The sequence below is a fragment of the Rhinoraja longicauda genome, chromosome 5 (genome assembly GCF_053455715.1).
Source record: "Rhinoraja longicauda isolate Sanriku21f chromosome 5, sRhiLon1.1, whole genome shotgun sequence".
NCBI lineage: Eukaryota > Metazoa > Chordata > Chondrichthyes > Rajiformes > Arhynchobatidae > Rhinoraja > Rhinoraja longicauda.
The window spans coordinates 22,368,347-22,388,161 of NC_135957.1; the positions used below are offsets into that span (position 1 = coordinate 22,368,347).

At 46.4% G+C, this 19,815-nt stretch overlaps 1 protein-coding gene across 1 annotated transcript in view; it reads right to left on the reverse strand.

Annotated features, from left to right (window-relative positions):
* The window catches only part of LOC144593852 (calpain-9-like), a 50,496-nt gene extending 39,711 nt beyond the window's left edge, over positions 1-10,785 (reverse strand). Inside the window, exon 1 of the mRNA XM_078399970.1 lies at positions 10,564-10,785. Coding sequence (XP_078256096.1) covers positions 10,564-10,785 — 222 coding nt within the window. The remainder of the gene's footprint in view (positions 1-10,563) is intronic.
* Between the last annotated feature and the right edge of the window lie 9,030 nt (positions 10,786-19,815).

Consider the following 19,815-nt stretch of genomic DNA (forward strand, 5'->3'; position numbering starts at 1 on the left):
ATACGAATGAAACTTTTGTTTACGATGAGAGAACAAAATTTCAATGGGAAGATAGGCACAAAATGCTGGAGTAACTAAGCGGGTCAGGCGAAAATTATCCCGAGTCTGAAGAAGGGTCTCGATCCAAAGTGTCACCCATCCCTTTTCTCCAGAGATGCTGCCTGACCCGCTGAGTTACTCCAGCATTTTGTGCTTATCTTTGGTGTAAACCAGCATCCGAGTTCCTTCCTACAAAGTTTTAAAGTGGATCTGAGGGTACGTTTTTTTTTTTACACAGAGACTGTTTGATATCTGGAACACTGCCAGAAGGGCGGATAGAATCAAATACAATTAGTACAGTTAAGAGGCATTTGGACAGACACTTAAATAGAGGAAGAGAGGCAGAGGCGAATAGAGGCAGAGGACGATATGGTCCCAATACAGGCAAATGGGATCAATGTAGGTGGGCAAAGTAATTGACATTGACATGCTGGGCCAAAGGGCCAAATCTGCACTGTATGATTCTATTAGGCAGCAAACGAGAATTACCAAATCTCTCAATTATCCTGTCACCTCTGCAAATTAAAATTTATTTCCTAAACATTGCTGAGAACAATATAATTATAGCATTTTAAAGATATTTGAACAGATGCATGGATAGGAAAAAAACTGCAGATGCTGGTTTAAATCGAAGGTAGACACAAAATGCTGGAGTAACTCAGCGGGACAGGCAGCATCTCGGGGGAGACGGAATGGGTGACATTTCGGGTCGAGACTTGGATAGGATAGATTTAGAGGAATATGGACCAAATACCAGTAAATGGGATGAGAGTAGACAGGCACCTTGGTCACCATGGATGAGTTGGGCCCCAAGGGCTTGTTTCCATGCTATTTAACTGTAAATCTCTATGAAACTATGAAAACCACAAAAGCAGGAATTTAATACTTTTATTCCAATAATTCTGTGGTTTAGTGTTTTAGAAGCTTGAAGGTGGGAAGAAGTGACAGAGTCCCAGCTACAACAGAAGACAAAATGAGGTTTGAGCAGGTACTGGATTACCAGCTACGCCAGAGTCCCCCGCATTTGAATGCTGCAACAGGCGAGCCAGAAACCCGATTGGAGAGGGGAGCAAAGCCAGCAAACGCGAGGCCCTGATTTGTCTGACCGTTTCTCACCTTCACTTTATTTTACCGCCCCCCCCCCCCCCCACCTCCACTTTCAGTCTGAAGTAGGGTTCCAACCTGAAATGTCACCCATTCTTTTTCTCCAGAGATACTGCCCGACATGCTGAGTTACACCAGCATTTTGTGTCTATCAGATCAGATCAACAATGCTAGTCAGAGGGTGTGGGTACACTTCACACTCCAAGTGCACACTGAAGACTAACAACTCCGGACTGTCTTGTCACAGGAGCCACCTTCAATATTAGTCACTGAACACCAAGTTGCTGCAATGGGTGGTTGCCAAAGTTCTCTCAGCATTCTTTCAAAGAGCGAGGAACTTATTTATCCCTGTTTGGCCAACATCGCCAAGATACAGATGCATGTAATAATCTCAGCACCTTCAGGGATTTCTTAATATGTACAAACCAGCTGCCTTGTTTCCCAACGCTACACCAGCACTGGAATTCGAAAGTCACATCAATGGAAATTATGGAAGCTTTGGAAAGAGTAGAGAGAAAGAAGAATAACGATAGGGGAAATGTAGAAACAAGGAAGTGCAGATGCTGGTTTACAATTTAAAAAAAGACACAAAGTGCTGGAGTAACTCAGCCGGTCAGGCAGCATCCGTGGAGAACATGGATAGGTGACTTTTCAGGTCGGGACCTTTCTTCAGTCTGATAGCGCGGAGAAGGGGTAAGAAACCTGGCAGAGAGGAGGAGCATGATGAATTGTGGCAGGTAATAGGGAGAGAACACAGGCAAGGGGATTTGTTTTATAATCGGCAGATGGTTGGACAAAGACCAGAGAAGGAAAAAGAAAGATGGTGTGAGACAAAAGGATTGAAGAATGACTAATTATAAAGTCAGAGGAAGGAATGCAGGTAGAGAGGGAGGGGAGAAATGGGTGCAAGTCTAGGTGAGGCACAAGGGAGGGTGAGGTGGGGAAGAAAAAGTAACATGGGGGGGAAAGGGGCAAGGGAGGAGGGGGTTGTTAGAGGTTACCTACAGTTGGAGAATTCAATATTCAAAGCTAGACAATATCATTATAAGATTGTCGCAGAAAAATAAAAAGCAATCCATCAGAAGAAATCCTTAAACAAAGGGTAGGCAAACGAGGAAGGGGTAGCCAGGTGGATATATGAGGAGTAAGGTGTGGAAGCCTTCAACTGATTGTAGAATGAGCAAGGATGTGGAAGCCTTGAATGGAACATGGCCCAGCATGGACAAGCTGGGCTGAATTGTCCATTACTGAAACATGTGTAACTATGTCATTCAGTTTTTAAATTATTTCAAAGCCGCAAGAGCGGAGTTTGGATCACCAGCAGTGGCGTATCTAGGGTATGGCAGATATGGCACGTGCCCTGGGCGCCACTTGAAGGGGGCGCCACAGAGCAGTTTCTATTAAAGTCAGACAAGCCATCCTCGGATGGTGAAAAAATAATTTTCTTCAGATGTATGATCTGTCTTTAATTATCATGGGTGAGAAGCACAAGGATGGCCAGATAATTTCCTTCAATTTAGTGGAATGCCTTCAACTTGTACAATCATTCAAACTAATGAGTCACACCAAAATATTGCAGACTACAAGACTACCATAGCTACAAGAGTATTACGGCGTTTCTGATTCCGAATCAATCTCTAAAAGTGATCGGTGTACTGATTCCAAAAATCAGTTCTGGGCTGATCCCAATAGACCAGCTGCAATCTCCTTTTCGTCTACTATCTAATCCCTCATTCCGCTACCACATGACTTCACTCTCCCTTTCGGCATGAATCCACTCAGCGCTATTATCCAATCCCATTATCTCTTCTTGCATTATGTGCAAACAGATACCACAATACAACAGTGTAAGAAAATAACTGCAGATGCTGGTACAAATCGAAGGTATTTATTCACAAAATGCTGGAGTAACTCAGCAGGTCAGGCAGCATCTCAGGAGAGAAGGAATGGGTGACGTTTCAGGTCGAGACCCTTCTTCAGACTGATGTCAAGGGGGCAGGACAAAGGAAGGATATAGGTGGAGATAGGAAGATAGAGGGAGAACTGGGAAGGAGGAGGGGAAGAGAGGGACAGAGGAACTATCTAAAGTTGGAGAAGTCAATGTTCATACCACTGGGCTGCAGGCTGCCCAAGCGAAATATGAGGTGCTGTTCCTCCAATTTCCAGTGGGCCTCACTATGGCACTGGAGGAGGCCCATGACAGAAAGGTCAGACTGGGAGTGGGAGTTGAAGTGCTCGGCCACCGGGAGATCAGGTTGGTTAAGGCGGACTGAGCGAAGGTGTTGAGCGAAACGATCGCCGAGCCTGCGTTTGGTTTCGCCAATGTAAAGAAGTTGCCATCTAGAGCAGCGGATGCGATAGATGAGGTTGGAGGAGATGCAGGTGAACCTCTGTCTCACCTGGAAAGACTGTTTGGGTCCTTGGATGGAGTGGAGGGGGGGAGGTAAAGGGACAGGTGTTGCATCTCCTGCGGTTGCAGGGGAAAGTGCCCGGGGATGGGGTGGTTTGGGTAGGAAGGGTCGAGTGGACCAGAGAGTTACAGAGGAAGCGGTCTCTGCGGAATGCAGAAAGGGGAGGGGATAGGAAGATGTGGCCAGTGGTGGGGTCCCGTTGTAGGTGACGGAAATGTTGGCGGATGATTTGTTGGATGCGCTGTCTGGTGAGGTGGAAGGTGAGAACGAGGGGGATTATGTCCTTGTTACGAATGGGGGGAGGGGGAGCAAGAGCAGAGCTGCGGGATGTAGAAGAGACCCTAGTGAGAGCCTCATCTTAAGGAAGAGGGGAAGCCCCGTTTCCTGTAGAATGAGGACATCTCTGATGCCCTAGTGTGAAACACCTCACCCCGGGCGCAGATGCGGCGTAGACTGAGGAATTGGGAGTAGGGGATAGACTTTTTGCAGGAGACAGGGTGGGAAGAAGTGTAGTCCAGATAGCTGTGCGAGTCAGTGGGTTTATAGTAGATGCTAGTCACTAATCTGTCTCCTGTGATGGAGATGGTGAGGTCCAGAAACGGGAGGGAGATGTCGGAGATAGTCCAAGTATATTTAAGGGCAGGATGGAAATTGGAAGTGAAGTGTATGAAGTCATACACTTCATACACAATACAAAAGAGTCAGAAACCTCTCAGCTATGACCCGATCCCCGTTCCCTCAAGGTCTTGCTACACTCTTCTCCGACACGTCCCATCATTTCCCATCGTTCAGCCCACGGTTTTCTTCAGCCATTTGCTAATGTGACCAAATTCCTCTCTCCTTTGGTGCCTGTTGACACTCCTCGCCCATCTATCGTCATTTCCTCTATCACCTGTTTTCATTCTCCTATGCTCCAACGTGACTACGGACCATGATCTCTGCCGGGCTTCCCAGCTTCTGTCCACTCCCTCCACCACTTTTCGGTTTAGGTTTACTCTTGTCACGGGGGACAGGAAAAACTCTTTCTCATGCTATCCAATCAGATCGGGTAATACTATACATAAGTCCAATTAAGGCAAGCTCATCTACAATAGGTAGGGCAAAGGGGAAGATACAAAGTGCAGAATATAGTTCCCAACATTGTAGTGTATCGCTTGCATGGAGAGTGAAAGGCCTGCAATGGGGTAGAGGTGAATCGGACATTACCCTAGTTTATGGAAAGATGGCTGGCAACAGGGGCATTGGCAATGGAAGGTGTTGAGGTGCTATTTTCCATAGATATGCCCCTGATCTCCAATGAAAGTTGACTAAATCTGCAGCACCTTAATTGGAAGAGTTTAAAATGTTCTGACTCACTGTTCCATGCCCAGTACAATAAATACTTCACTAACAGTAGAATGGGTGGGGCTGCAGGCGTGGCTAGAGTTACATGCAACTTGTAAGAGTGATTCCAGACTGAGGTTTCTAACAGTCAGAAAGAACAAACAAGCCAGGATTTGTCTCTCTGGAAATGAAGGCTGACTAGATGGTGGTTATTCAAAATTATGAAAGGTGTATAATAACAGATTTATAATGTGGAGAAAATGTTTCCAGAATTAGGGGAGTCATAAATATGATAAGTGCAACAGGGAATTCAAGAGGAACTTGGTCTTCAGAGAGTTGGAGAAGCAGGGAATTCACACTAACTTGGAGCAGCTGAGATGAATGGGATAGAGAGCATTTCAGATTAAGCGAACAGGAAATAAAAGGTGCAGGAAGGAACTGCAGATGCTGGTTTACACCGAAGATAGACACAAAATGCTGGAGTAACTCAGCGAGACAGGCAGCATCTCTGGAGAGAAGGAATGGGTGACTTTTCGGGCTGAGACCCTTCTTAAATAAAGGGTTATGCTGAAAGTTAGAGACGAAAGGGAGCAAAGGGAGCTGAGCACCGTGCCATCAGTATAGAACCATTGGGACAAATGGCCTATTTCTATGAGCAAAGAACAAGTGGCTGGAGAAACTCAGCGAGTCAAGCAGGGAATGAACAGACAATGTTTCGGGTCAGGATCCTTCTTGTGACGGATGAAACAGCAGTTTGTTTTTTGCTCAAGATTCCAACATTTGCAGTTTCTTGCGTCTCCATGGCCTATTTCTAATATGGATTTTAATTTTTTTAATACATTTATAAAAAAAACATACTGGAAATGCAATACAGTCAGTACATGTTTTTCTTTACATTTGACGTGACTTCAAATCAGTACATTCTATACCAACACCCCCAATGTTTCCTCGTTAAACAATACAATCAGTGTCCAAGAGGTTGTTAATCAGGACATAGACTCTGTGTCCAGGGGTACCATGACTCTAGGCAGTGGTCCCATTTTGTAAAGTTCTGTATAATTCATCTGTCAACATATTCCATCAGCCTAGCGTGATGAATAACCACTGAATAATCACAGAGAGATGCCTCTCTTTAAGGGTATAATAAGGACATTTTCTTTCCAACTTTCAACCCCACATAACTTGAAGGACTGTCACTAAACCAGGGTCTCTGCCACTAAACCTGTCGGCCTTTGCTGAATCTGACAGCTCTTCCTGTACATTCAGTACTCTTCAGAAATGCCAAATGTAATAGATCTAAGCATCACTTACAATATTGAAATGAGGAGAAGGAACGCTGGGTGATTTATTCCCACCAAAACCCAAGAAGATGGTGGGAACCATTGTACCATCAAAATTGGTTTTGTCTTATAGAACCCAGTCATGGAAAGAGGGCTTCAAAACAAGAGGGCAGCCAGGCCAAGGGGCAATGTGAGAAAGATAATCATTGAGGAGACCAATTATTCACAAAAAGCTGGAGTAACTCAGCAGTCAGGCAGCATCTCAGGAGAGAAGGAATGCGTGATGAGAAGGCTCCGCTCCTTCAACGTCTGCAGTAAGATGCTGCAGATGTTCTACCAATCGGTGGTAGCCAGTGCCATCCTCTAGACTGCCGTGTGCTGGGGCAGCAGGGCGAAGGCCACGGACAACAATCGAATTAATAAACTCATCGGGAAGGCTTGCTCTGTCCTGGGGGCGGAGTTGGATTCAAGGGAGGTGGTCTTGGAGGGGAGGATGCTCCTCAAACTGTGGAGCATCTTGGACAATACAGCTCACCCCCTCCATGACACACTAGTCAACCTGAGGAGCACCTTCAGCAACAGACTGGTTCCACCAAGATGCAGTACAGAGCCCCACAGGAGATCCTTTTTCACTGTGGCTATCAAACTGTACAACTCCTTCCTCTTCTGTCGTGGGGTAGACTGACTCTCTTCCTCCCAATATGAGGTGCTGTTCCCCCAATCTTTGCACATCCCCAACCCCTTCCACCCATCACTTTAATTTCATGTAACATTTATCTTGTTGTTTATTCACAAAATGCTGGAGTACCTCAGCAGGTCAGGCAGCATCTCAGAAGTGAAGGAATGGGTGACATTTCGGGTCGAGACCCTTCTTCAGACTGATGTCGGGGGCGGGACAAAGGAAGGATATAGGTGGAGACAGGAAGATAGAGGGAGATCTGGGAAGGGGAAGAGAGGGACAGAGGAACTATCTAAAGTTGGAGAAGTCAATGTTCATACCGCTGGGCTGCAAGCTGCCCAAGTGAAATATGAGGTGCTGTTCCTCCAATTTCCGGTGGGCCTCACGATGGCACTGGAGGAGGCCCATGACAGAAAGGTCAGACTGGGAGTGGGAGTTGAAGTGCTCAGCCACCGGGAGATTAGGTTGGTTAAGGCGGACTGAGCGAAGGTGTTGAGCGAAACGATCGCCGAGCCTGCGTTTGGTTTCGCTGATGTAAAGAAGTTGACATCTAGAGCAGCGGATGCAATAGATGAGGTTGGAGGAGGTGCAGGTAAAGACGAGAGCAGAAGGAGAGGGTTAGAAGAAGGAAGGGGGTCTGGGGAGGTTGAAAGGGAAAGTCAGGAGCTGGAGAAATGGATAATAACAGGATTAAGGAGTGAAGGGGACACATAGCAGACGGAAAGTGAAAGCAGCCAATATCAGTAGGACTGGCAGCCCAGAGCAGCTGATCGATGCAAGGAAAGGATTCTTGTGGGAGAGAAGATGATTCAGATGGAGGGAGATATCGAGGAAGAGAATGAGATATTGAGGAACATCAACAGATGGAGGGAGGAACGTTGAGGAACAAAAGAGATGTTGAGGAATGGAGGGAGGATGGCAAGGGATAGAGGGAGGTATTGAAAGAGGGAGATGTCAAGGAATGAAGGCAGATGTTGAGGAATACAAGAGTTCAGAAATGCAGTGAAACGATGAGGAAGTTCTTAGGAAAAGGAGGAAGTTGTCGAGGTGCAGAGGGAGGCATGGATGTATAAGTCAAGGCATGGAAGGATATGTCAAGTCATGAGGGAGACGTTGAGGAACGGGGGGGGGGGGGAGTTATCAAAGATCAGGAGGGAGATGTTGAACATCAGAATGAGATGTCAAGGAACAAGGGAGATGTTGAGGCACAGAAGGACAAACCTGAAGCACAAAAGAGATACATAGACACAAGACAGGGACAAAGGACATGTCCAAGTATGTGGTGGACATCGAAGATAGACACAAAAGACTGGAGTAACTCAGCGGGACAGGCAGCATCTCTGGAGAGAAGGAAAGGGTGATGTTTTGGGTCAGGACCCTTCTTCAGACGGAGAGTCTCGACCTAAAACGTCACCTATTCCTTCTCTCCGGAGATGCTGCCTGTCCCGCTGAGTTACTCCAGCCTTTTGTGTCTCTCTATGCGGTAGACATCTATGTACAAGGGAGATGACTAGGTCTAAGGGAGACATCTAGGCATCTTGGCATGCAGGACGTGCGGAGAAACTGGGAATCTGGCCTCAATACCCCTTTCAAGGTGACCAATGCCTTGCTGGGAGTCAGGTTTCTGTCGGCCATCTCATCTATCTCGTCAGCACAACTTTAAATCTCTTCTTAACATTAATCAGCTTGGCAGTATCCCCAAAATGTACTGCTCACTTTTCTTTTAAAAGACAACACACTTTTCCACCCATGTCTTTAAAAGCCATTGATACCTTCCTGTATTAAGTGTTCTCCAATAGTGCTTCATAATTTCGAACAGTCTGAGATGGTGATGAACCCACAGGGTTCTTTTGCCAGTGACTGGTCTCCCACCCAAGGAAGGGTGTAGGTGTGATGGAAAGTATGCAGTAAAGGTTTACTTCCAAGGACAAGGGGTATATCCCAAGAGAAAAAGTTCAACATTCTGGTACCATAATCTCAAGAATTAAGCACAATGAGACAAGATCTCACTGAAAGATACAGGGCATGACGTTTTCCACAATGGCAGGATCTCTGCAGGTTTGATCACTTCTGAAGTGTCTATGTCATTAAGCGAGTGTCCTTTCTGTTATTTGGGAAACGGGCCCTTATGTATCCAAGATCTCACGTTGAAGATAGACCATGAAAGATCCTTAAGTTGTGGAAAGGCGGTGTAACCTTATGCAGGCTACTCCCCCAAGAACATATACCCGAGCCACATGTACTCAAACCTCATCCCTATGTTAAGAGCTTCCATTGCCATGCTCATGGGCTGCCCAATCGCGAACACGCTGTCTGAATTTGTTATAGAAAACCCTCAGATCTCATGGATGCTTTTCTCTTGTACACAACTCCCTGTCGTGTAGACAGAGGCTTTTAACTCCCCTTCCCATTCCTATATCGACCTTTCTGCCCTGGGCCTCCTTCATTGTCAGAGGGAGGCCAAACTCAAATTGGAGGAACAGACCTCATTTTGCTTGGGCAGCTTACAACCAAGCAGTATGACTTTCGATTTCTCTAACCAGGTAACCCTTGCATCCCCTCGCTCTGTCTCCATCCCTCCCCCACCCTCACTGTCGTACTAGTTCCACTGTCATCCTGTCCATATAACTCGTTATCACCCATCCCACTGCCAACAATGGACCATTGTGGGCTCCACCTTTCCTCAATCATCCATACTGTTTTACATACCTTTCATTCATGTGTTCTATTTCTCTCAATATCGTCATCTATACTCTCATTTCCCTTTCCTGTCGCTCAGTTTTTTCAGAGATGCTGCCTGACCCGCTGAGTTACTCCATCACTGTGTGTCTACACCCTGTGCCAATGTTGTTCAGACTGGAGAAGGGTCTCGACCCGAAACGTCACCCATTCCCTTCTCTCCAGAGATGCTGCCTGACCCGCTGATTTTGCGTCTATCTTCGCCGGTTTAAACCAGCATTTGATGTTCCTTCCCAAACAATCTACAAACTCGCACCTCTTTGGATGTGTGGGAGGAAACCGGAGCACCGCGGTCCCAGGGAGAACGTGCAAACTCCACACAGTCGGTGGTCAGGGTCGAACCCGTGTCTCTGGAGCTGTGCCGTTCACACACACACACACACACACACTGCTCCACAGACCCCACAGTCCCTGGTCCAGACACCGCAGCACCGCGAACTGCACAGACCCCAGACTCTAGTGCACACCCCGCTCTCCCACACAGCCCCCAGACTCTAGTGCATACCCCGCTGTCCCACACAGACCCCAGACTCTAGTAGTGTATACCCTGCTCTCCCACACACAGCCCCCAGACTCTAGTGCACACCCCGCTCTCCCACACAGACCCCAGGGTCTAGTGCATACCCCCGCTGTCCCACACAGACCCCAGACTCTAGTGTACATCCTGCTCTCCCACACAGCCCCCAGACTCTAGTAGTGTATACCCTGCTCTCCCACACACAGCCCCCAGACTCTAGTGCATACCCCGCTGTCCCACACAGCCCCCAGACTCTAGTAGTGTATACCCTGCTCTCCCACACAGCCCCCAGACTCTAGTAGTGTATACCCTGCTCTCCCACACACAGCCCCCAGACTCTAGTAGTGCATACCCCGCTGTCCCACACAGCCCCCAGACTCTAGTGCACACCCCGCTGTCCCACACAGACCCCACCCAGCCAGCAGCGTGCACATTGCCTGCCCCCCGTGTACACACAAAGCAGACACTTGCCTTCGGCCGTTTCCACTCAAAGGCAACTGGAGGCTTCTCGCTGTAGAAGAGCGACGACTCTACGGCGGGGAACTCCTGGTCCTCGTACAGCACTTGCTCCTTCAGGCACTGTTGCTTCAGCTCCTGGAAGGTGAGTTTCCTGGCCTTGACTCCCACCGTCCCCCGGTCTTTCACCGCCGACTTCTTCTGGGAAGAGGTGGCCGAGGTGAACACATAGGACATGTTTGAGCGGTGGAGGCGAGAGATCCCGAGCAAGCTGCCAATTCACCTGCTGGAGTAAGACTGCGCCAGGTTTCCTCTTCCTACAGAGCCCGCCCCGCCCGCCTGTTCCCTCCCTCCGCCTACACCTGCTATCATCCCAACCCTTGAAACTGGCACACCCTCGACAACCGGGTTACCCACCCTAAGTATCACAAGGCTGAAAGAAGGGTTCCGACCGGAATCATCACCCACCCTTTTTTTCCAGAGTTGCTGCCTGGCCCACTGAGTTACTCCAGCACTCTGTGCCTGCATCCTGTGCTGATATGTGCATATACTGGACCCTTGGCTGCATGCATGGGACCGAAACTCCTGTGACATCAGGTGTGCCACAGGGGACTGTCATGGGTCTATTGCTCTTCCTACTGTATATCAATGACATTCCAAATGCAGTTTCGTCCAGAGTTCGACTCTTCGCAGATGATGCCATACTTTATAGAGATTAAAACACCAGAAGACAGCTTGTCATAGAAACATAGAAAATAGGTGCAGGAGTAGGCCATTTGGCACTTCGAGCCTGCACCGCCATTCAATATGATCATGGCTGATCATCCAACTCAGTATCCCGTACCTGCCTTCTCTCCATACCCCCTGATCCCTTTAGCCACAAGGGCCACATCTAACTCCCTCTTAAATATAGCCAATGAACTGGCCTCAACTACCTTCTGTGGCAGAGAATTCCACAGATTCACCACTCTCTGTGTGAAAAAAAACTTTCTCATCTCGGTCCTAAAAGACTTCCCCCTTATCCTTAAACTGTGACCCCTTGTTCTGGACTTCCCCAACATCGGGAACAATCTTCCTGCATCTAGCCTGTCCAACCCCTTAAGAATTTTGTAAGTTTCTATAAGATCCCCCCTCAATCTTCTAAATTCCAGTGAGTACAAGCTGAGTCTATCCAATCTTTCTTCATATGAAAGTCTTGCCATCCCAGGAATCAATCTGGTGAACCTTCTCTGTACTCCCTCTATGGCAAGAATGTCTTTCCTCAGATTAGGAGACCAAAACTGTACGCAATACTCCAGGTGTGGTCTCACCAATGCCCTGTACAACTGCAGCAGAACCTCCCTGCTCCTATACTCAAATCCCCTCGCTATGAATGCCAACATACCATTCGCTTTCTTCACTGCCTGCTGCACCAGCATGCCTACTTTCAATGACTGGTGTACCACGACACCCAGGTCTCGTTGCATCTCCCCTTCTCCTAATCGGCCACCATTCAGATAATAGTCTGCTTTCCTGTTCTTGCCACCAAAGTGGATAACCTCACATTTATCCACATTATACTGCATCTGCCATGCATTTGCCCACTCACCTAACCTATCCAAGTCACGTTGCAGCCTCCTAGCATCCTCCTCACAGCTAACACTGCCCCCCAGCTTCGTGTCATCCGCAAACTTGGAGATGTTGCATTCAATTCAAATCATTAATATATATTGTAAATAGCTGGGGTCCCAGCACTGAGCCTTGTGGTACCCCACTAGTCACTGCCTGCCATTTGAAAAGGACCCATTTATTCCTACTCTTTGCTTCCTGTCTGCCAGCCAGTTCTTTATACACATCAATATTGAACCCACAATACTGTGTGCTTTAAGTTTGCATACTAATCTCTTATGTGGGACCTTGTCGAAAGCCTTCTGGAAGTCCAGATATAACACATCCACTGGTTCGCCCTTATCCACTCTACTAGTTACATCCTCGAAAAATTCTATAAGATTCGTCAGACATGATTTAGCTTTCAATAAATCCATGCTGACTTTGTCCAATGATTTCACCACTTTCCAAATGTGCTGCTGTCCCATCTTTAATAACTGACTCTAGCATTTCCCCCACTACCGATGTTAGACTAACTGGTCTGTAATTCCCCATTTTCTCTCTCCCTCCCTTTTTGAAAAGTGGGGTTACATTAGCTACCCTCCAATCCTCAGGAACTACTCCAGAATCTAAAGAGTTTTGAAAAATAATCACTAATGCATCCACTATTTCTGGGGCTACCTCCTTAAGCACTCTGGGATGCAGCCTATCTGGCTCTGGGGATTTAACGGCCTTTAATCCATTCAATTTACCTAACACCACTTCCCAACTAACCTGGATTTCACTCAGTTCTTCCATCTCATTTGACCCCCGGTCCCCTGCTATTTCCGGCAGATTATTTATGTCTTCCTTAGTGAAGACAGAACCAAAGTAGTTATTCAATTGGTCTGCCATGTCCTTGTTCCCCATGATCAATTCACCTGTTTCTGACTGCAAGGGACCTACATTTGTTTTAACTAATCTTTTTCTCTTCACATATCTATAAAAGCTTTTGCAGTCAGTTTTTATGTTCCCTGCCAGTTTTACAGACCTGCCAGTCCTTACAAAAGGATCTGGATGCTCTCTGTGAGTGGGGAAAACCTGGCAGATGTCATTCTATACAACCAAATGTCATACGTACCATGCAGGTCTCACACAAGACTAAACCACTTTTATTGGAATACAACATGGGTAGCCATGCTGTTCACCATCACCCATATCTAGGAGTCGAATTAAGCAAAGATTTAAGTTGGGCGATGCATATTGGTCAAGTGTCTAACAAAGCAAATAGAACGCTCGGCCTTCTTAAAATAAATTTTCTCGCATGTAGTACACCCGTCAAAGAGAATGCCTACAAGTCCCTGGTCAGGCTCAAATTGGAGTATTGTGGAGCTGTATGAGATCCTTTCAGCAACAACAACAAGATCACCCTGGAGAAAGTACAACGGCAAGCAGCTCGCTTTGTATGTAATGACGACAAGCACAAATCAAGCGGGAATAATATGCTGACTTCTCTCGGATGGGACATCCTAGAGCTCCGCAGAATCAGGCTAAGACTTATTGCAATTTACAAAGAGATTCACAAAATCACGCCATCAAATCTCCTGTCATCACAGAGCACCAACTGCCATGAAACGAGACAAAATACCCTACATCATCAACTCGCTGAATTTCAATAAACTATGCTACCAATATTCTCTTTACCCTTGAACGATAAGGGAATGGAAGATGCTACCACCCAACACATGTGCCGCTCCCAATGTCCAGTCATTTAACAAGGAGATTGAGCAACTGGATCTCCTCAACTTGGTCAAAAAGGCCCACTTCAAAATCTAATCACTACTCTACTCACTCCGACCTACACGAGATAACCACTTATGAGGTGTTTGTGCAGTAATCAACCAGAACCAGAACCAGAGGGTGTGTGTTCAGGACAGGGAACCGTGCAACATGTTTAAAATCAACTCTTAATCTCAGCACTCCTCATTCCCACCCCACAAGCTCACACCCTGAGGATCAAAGTAGTGACTGGCCATCTCACCATCTCTTAATTAGTTCCACCCTTCACTGTTACATCTGAAAAGCAAGAACTGTAGATGCTAGAAATCTGAAGTAAAAACAGTAAATGTTGGAAATACTCAGCAGGTTCAGGTTCCAGGTCAAAATGATCTAGCTGAAATGTTTACTGTTTCTCTCCCCACAATACTGCCTGACCTGCTGAGTGTTTTGTTTAGTTCAGTTTATTGTCACATGCACCGAGGTGCTGCGAAAATCTTTTGTTGCGTGCCAACCAGTCAGCAGAAAGTCAATACGTGGTTACAATCGAGCCATCCACAGTATACAAATACATGATAAAGTGAGTAACGTGAATAGTCAGTGGGTTCTTTAGTCAGAGGGTTGCGAATCTGTGGAATTATTTGCCACAGAAGGTTGTGGAGGCCGTCAGTGGATATTTTTAAGGCAGAGATGGATATTTTTTGGATTAGCACAGGTGTCATAAGTTATGGGGAGAAGGCAGGAGAATGGGGTTAGGAGGGAGAGATAGATCAGCCATGATTGAATGGCAGAGTAGACTTGATGGGCCGAATGGCCTAATTCTACTCCTATCACATGACCTTAATGACATTTAGTGCAAGATAAAGTCTAGTCCAAGGGTCTCCAATGAGGTAGATAGTAGTCAGGACTGCTCTCTAGTTGTTGATAGGTTGGTTCAGTTGCCTAATATTCTCTGCCTTTATTCCAATGTCCTTCAAACCAAATAAAAAGAGAAAATGCTGGGAACACTCAGCAGGTCAGGCAACATCTGTGGAGAGAGAAACAGAGTTAATGCTCGAGGTGGGAGGCTCTTCAGAAGTGAGACATTAACCCTCTTTCTTCCTCCAAAGATGCTGCCTCAAATGCTGTGTTTCCAGCATTTTCTGCCTCTATTCCAAAGCTCTTCCTACCCCCTCCCCCCCCCCCCCCCTCACCCTTTCCTTCCTAGCTTCCCACAAGGTTCGAAGTTGTGCATTTCCATCTCTTATTCATCTCAAGTTCCTGGACATATTCCATCTATATGCTAAAACTCTCGTTTGTTTGTTTGTTTGTTCCTGAACTACAGCCAAAACAGTACACGATAGCACCGAGAAACAGTTTAGGCTAACCTTACTCACCTTTGCACCTAATGGAAGAAGTTTCATTGACATCGGTGTTATACTTTTAAAGTTATTCACGTTTTAAAGTTTAAATCTATCTCCTAAGGAGTGAGGGGGGTGGAGGGAGGGGGTGGAGGGAGGATAAGGGGGTTTGAGGGGGATGGAGTGGGGGGGGAGGGGGGTGGGGAGAGGGGGAGGGGAGGGGGAAGGGGAGAAGGGGGAAGGGGAGAAGGGGGAGTGGGGGGTGAGGGATAGGAGAGGGTGCTGCACCAATGCAGGAGAGGTTTGGGCTCAACGGGTCCACTTACTCTAGTTATCCAATGATATTCTTCCCAAAGACCCTAAGAAATGTAACCAATCCATGCCTTTTCTTCATATACTTTAACCAGAAACGATTTAAAAGAGATTATAACAAGTAGGGATTTAGAAATTACTCAACGACCTGTGGACCCGTTGGGTTCCCGTTGGGTTCCCGTTGTGACAGCGGTTGATGGGAAAAAAAGACACACAATTTTAATATTATTGAGTGGTCAAACTTTAACTTGAAGAAAATCTGAGCATTTACCTCAGATCGTTCAAGGAAGCACGCGTTTAATGACAACTTTGAAGATGGAAGTATTAGATCAAAATGGAGATGTTTATTTTATGGGGTATGTGCCCGAAATACAGTGAAAACAGTACACGATAGCGCAACAATTTGAACGAAACTTGATACTGCACTCCGCAGGCGAATGGTAAGGTGCCCCTAAAATTGGTGCACTGTCATGTACCGTTTTGGCTGTATTTCGGGAACATATAAGATGAGATTTTTAGCAATATATCGATGTTGTAGTTAACATCATAAGAACATAGAAACATTGACAATAGGCACAGGAGTAGGCCATTCGGCCCTTCGAGCCTGCTCCGCCGTTCTATATGATCATGGTTGATCATCCAAAACCAGGACCCCGTTCTGGCTTTTACCCCATATCCCTTGATACAGATTGGTGATTATTTATAATTCTTGAATTTTTCAGTGGTACTTTGTCACATGTGTCTAGCTAGGTACAGTGATTTACCCACCACCATTACAAATCTGTTTAATTTTTATTTTTTATTGTTTAACAAATGTTTTAATAAATTGATTCATAATTCCATTAATAAAGGACACATGAGAATGAATGAAAATTATGGTCTGAGTCAGCTATTGTGTAAATGTCAACAGCTTTAAGGCCACAGGGAATCCGAGAATGATTCAGAGAAAGGGTGTAGTAGGAATGGGCTTGGATCACACCTTACCCACTACATGGAATATAATTGAGAGATAAAAACTAGTTAAACTGGGCCGACAGAACAAATTCCAAATTCCCATGGCTCCTCAGGTCTGGGAGTGTCTCGTAATGTAAAACACCTGAAATCCCTTCTGCTTTTCTGCGAAACAGCTTTAGTTCTGTACACACAAAATCATTCTTTCTCTCCTTTCCCTGCTCGGAGTTACTTTTTTTTTTTGCAGTGAGCACATATTGAAATGATTGGAAGAATCAAGTTGCAACTTCACTTTGCCAAAACCTGTACAAATACTGGGTTTATGGGAAGAAAGGTAATGGCAGCCAATTTAGATAACTTGAGTCGACAAGTGTGTGAAGAAGGGTTCTGACCTGAAACGTCACCTATTCTTTTGCTCCAGCGATGCTGCCTGACCTGCTAAGTTACGCCAGCATTTTGTGTCTATCTTCGGTATAAACCAGCATCGGCAGTTCCTTCCTACACAAGTGTGTGATAATGATCAAATGTTTTGTTTAAACATAGATGCAAACACTATGAGTGCGACACTATTGAATGTATAGACCTTTGAATGTACAGATATTGAGAACGATAAGTGTTTTTGCACTATTTTTTTGTTTTATATATTTTTTTCTCAATAAAATTTATGTTAGAAAATAAATTATGATCAGATGATTCACTTTAGTATTGTGCTGATTGAGAGGGCACAGGGGAGAACTGCCCTAATTTTGTCAAAATAGTGGCTGTGGGATTTTGTTTTAGGGACCGCCTGCAAGGACAAACTGCGGGTAGACACAAAATGCTGGAGTAACTCAACGGGACAGGCGGCATCTCTAGAGAGAAGGAATGGGTGACGTTTCGGGTGAGGCTTATTCTCATCCGTTTGTTATCACCTCGTCCAACCAACAATGGGCCATTATAGGCTCCACCCTTCCCTGGTCATCTATTGCTGGTCTTGCTTTGTTCTGGGCTTTCCAGTTCCCTCCCCTCTTCTTTCAATCTAAAGAAGGGTCCCAACCCATAATGTCACCCATCGTTTTTCTCCAGAGGTGCTGCCTGATCCGTTGAGTTATTCCAACATTTTGTTCCTCAGATTACCAATCCCCGTCCTATTTTCATTCCAGGTGACAACCAAAGAAGTAAAGTTTCACAGCCACATTTAAACTTCACATCCTCTTGTGAAGCGCAATCCCGACTTTTTTTTATTTTTAAATCAAAAATATTTATTCAAATATTAAAATAATATATACAATACAATAAAACCAAAACAGAACCCACCACCAGAATACTATACAAACAAATAGACCAATTGAAACTATTATACAATTATATTACAATCCCCATCCAGGATACATCCAATCCCCCGGGGTGCCCAGCGGTCCCGGAAATCCTCCAGGGTGTCCGTGGACAGCGAGTAGTCCCACTCCAACACCACCCGGGCGCGGATGTAACCCCGGAAAAGAGGTAGGCAGCTGGCTCGGGCAGAGCCCCACAATCCCGACTTGGTAGGGTCTGTCCCACTTAGCCGATTTTTTAGGCGACTGCCGGTGACTGTCATAGTCGTAGCAGGTCGCCAGAAAACCGGCGACTGGACCCCCCAAGACAATGTCTACGACAAGCTACAACAACCCACCACCTAGTCGACGTAAAGCTACGGCAAGCTACCGACAACCGGCGACCCAATCGCCGCGAGTAGGACGTCCACCTACGACCGCACCTACGACAATGTACGAACACACAGGCGACAACCTACAACAACCAAAGTCAACCTACGACCACCCCCGACAAGCCACGACAAGCTACAACCCTGTCGGCGATAACTGAAGTCAATTTACGTCATTTTGGCCTCCGGTTTTGACGCCGGTACCTGTCGCCGGTTGACAAAGGTTGACGTAGGTAGTTGCCAGTGGAATTCACCAAAGTCAGCACCGACGACAACCTACGTCACCTGGCGAGAACCTACGACAGCACCTACGTCAGGAGATGTCAAGCTACGCTCATTGGCGTCAAACCCACTTGCCGAAAAGTCTTCAACATTCTGAAAATCCAGTGGCAACCAGAAAGACGCTACGACTCTTTGGAGACTACTCACGACCATACAGGCGACACCCCGGCGACCATGTGGTGACAGCCTAGTCGCCTGTAGTCGCCTAAAAAATCGCTTAAGTGGGACAGGCGTTTAATTCTTACTGGCTCTTAGATCAATGCACTCAATTGAAGTTTTTGGTTCTGTCAAAGCAAGATGTGACCAGCAGAGGGAGACAATTAAACATTACTGTACTGTAAAGTAAACCCACGTTAAAATGGACCATAGTGTGTGTGTTGGGGGGGGGGGGGTGTCCGTATTGCCGATTGTCCGCTATAACCAAAGTATTAATTGTATAAGTCATAAAAAGAAATAACTGCAGTTCCTGGTTTATACACAAAAGGGCTGGAGTGACTCAGCATGTCTGGAGAATATGGATAGGTGATGTTTCGGGTTGAGACCCTTCTTCAGACTCTCGTTCCGGAACTGGGCCTGGAATCCAGGTGAGTTGAGGAAGGATATTCTTGCTATGGAGGGCGTGCAGCGTAGGTTCACTAGGTTAATTCCCGGAATGGCGGGACTGTCGTATGTTGAAAGGCTGGAGCGATTGGGCTTGTATACACTGGAATTTAGAAGGATGAGGGGGGATCTTATTGAAACATATAAGATAATTAGGGGATTGGACACATTAGAGGCAGGAAACATGTTCCCAATGTTGGGGGAGTCCAGAACAAGGGGCCACAGTTTAAGAATAAGGGGTAGGCCATTTAGAACGGAGATGAGGAAGAACTTTTTCAGTCAGAGAGTGGTGAAGGTGTGGAATTCTCTGCCTCAGAAGGCAGTGGAGGCCAGTTCGTTGGATGCTTTCAAGAGCGGCACGGTAGCGCAGCGGTAGAGTTGCTGCTTTACAGCGAATGCAGCGCCGGAGACTCAGGTTCGATCCTGACTACGGGTGCTGCACTGTAAGGAGTTTGTACGTTCTCCCCGTGACCTGCGTGGGTTTTCTCCGAGATCTTCGGTTTCCTCCCACACTCCAAAGACGTACAGGTATGTAGGTTAATTGGCTGGGTAAATGTAAAAATTGTCCCTAGTGGGTGTAGGATAGTGTTAATGTGCGGGGATCGCTGGGCGGCACGGACTTGGAGGGCCGAAAAGGCCTGTTTCCGGCTGTATGTATATGATATGATATGATAAGAGAGAGCTGGATAGAGCTCTTAAGGATAGCGGAGTGAGGGGGTATGGGGAGAAGGCAGGAACGGGGTACTGATTGAGAGTGAT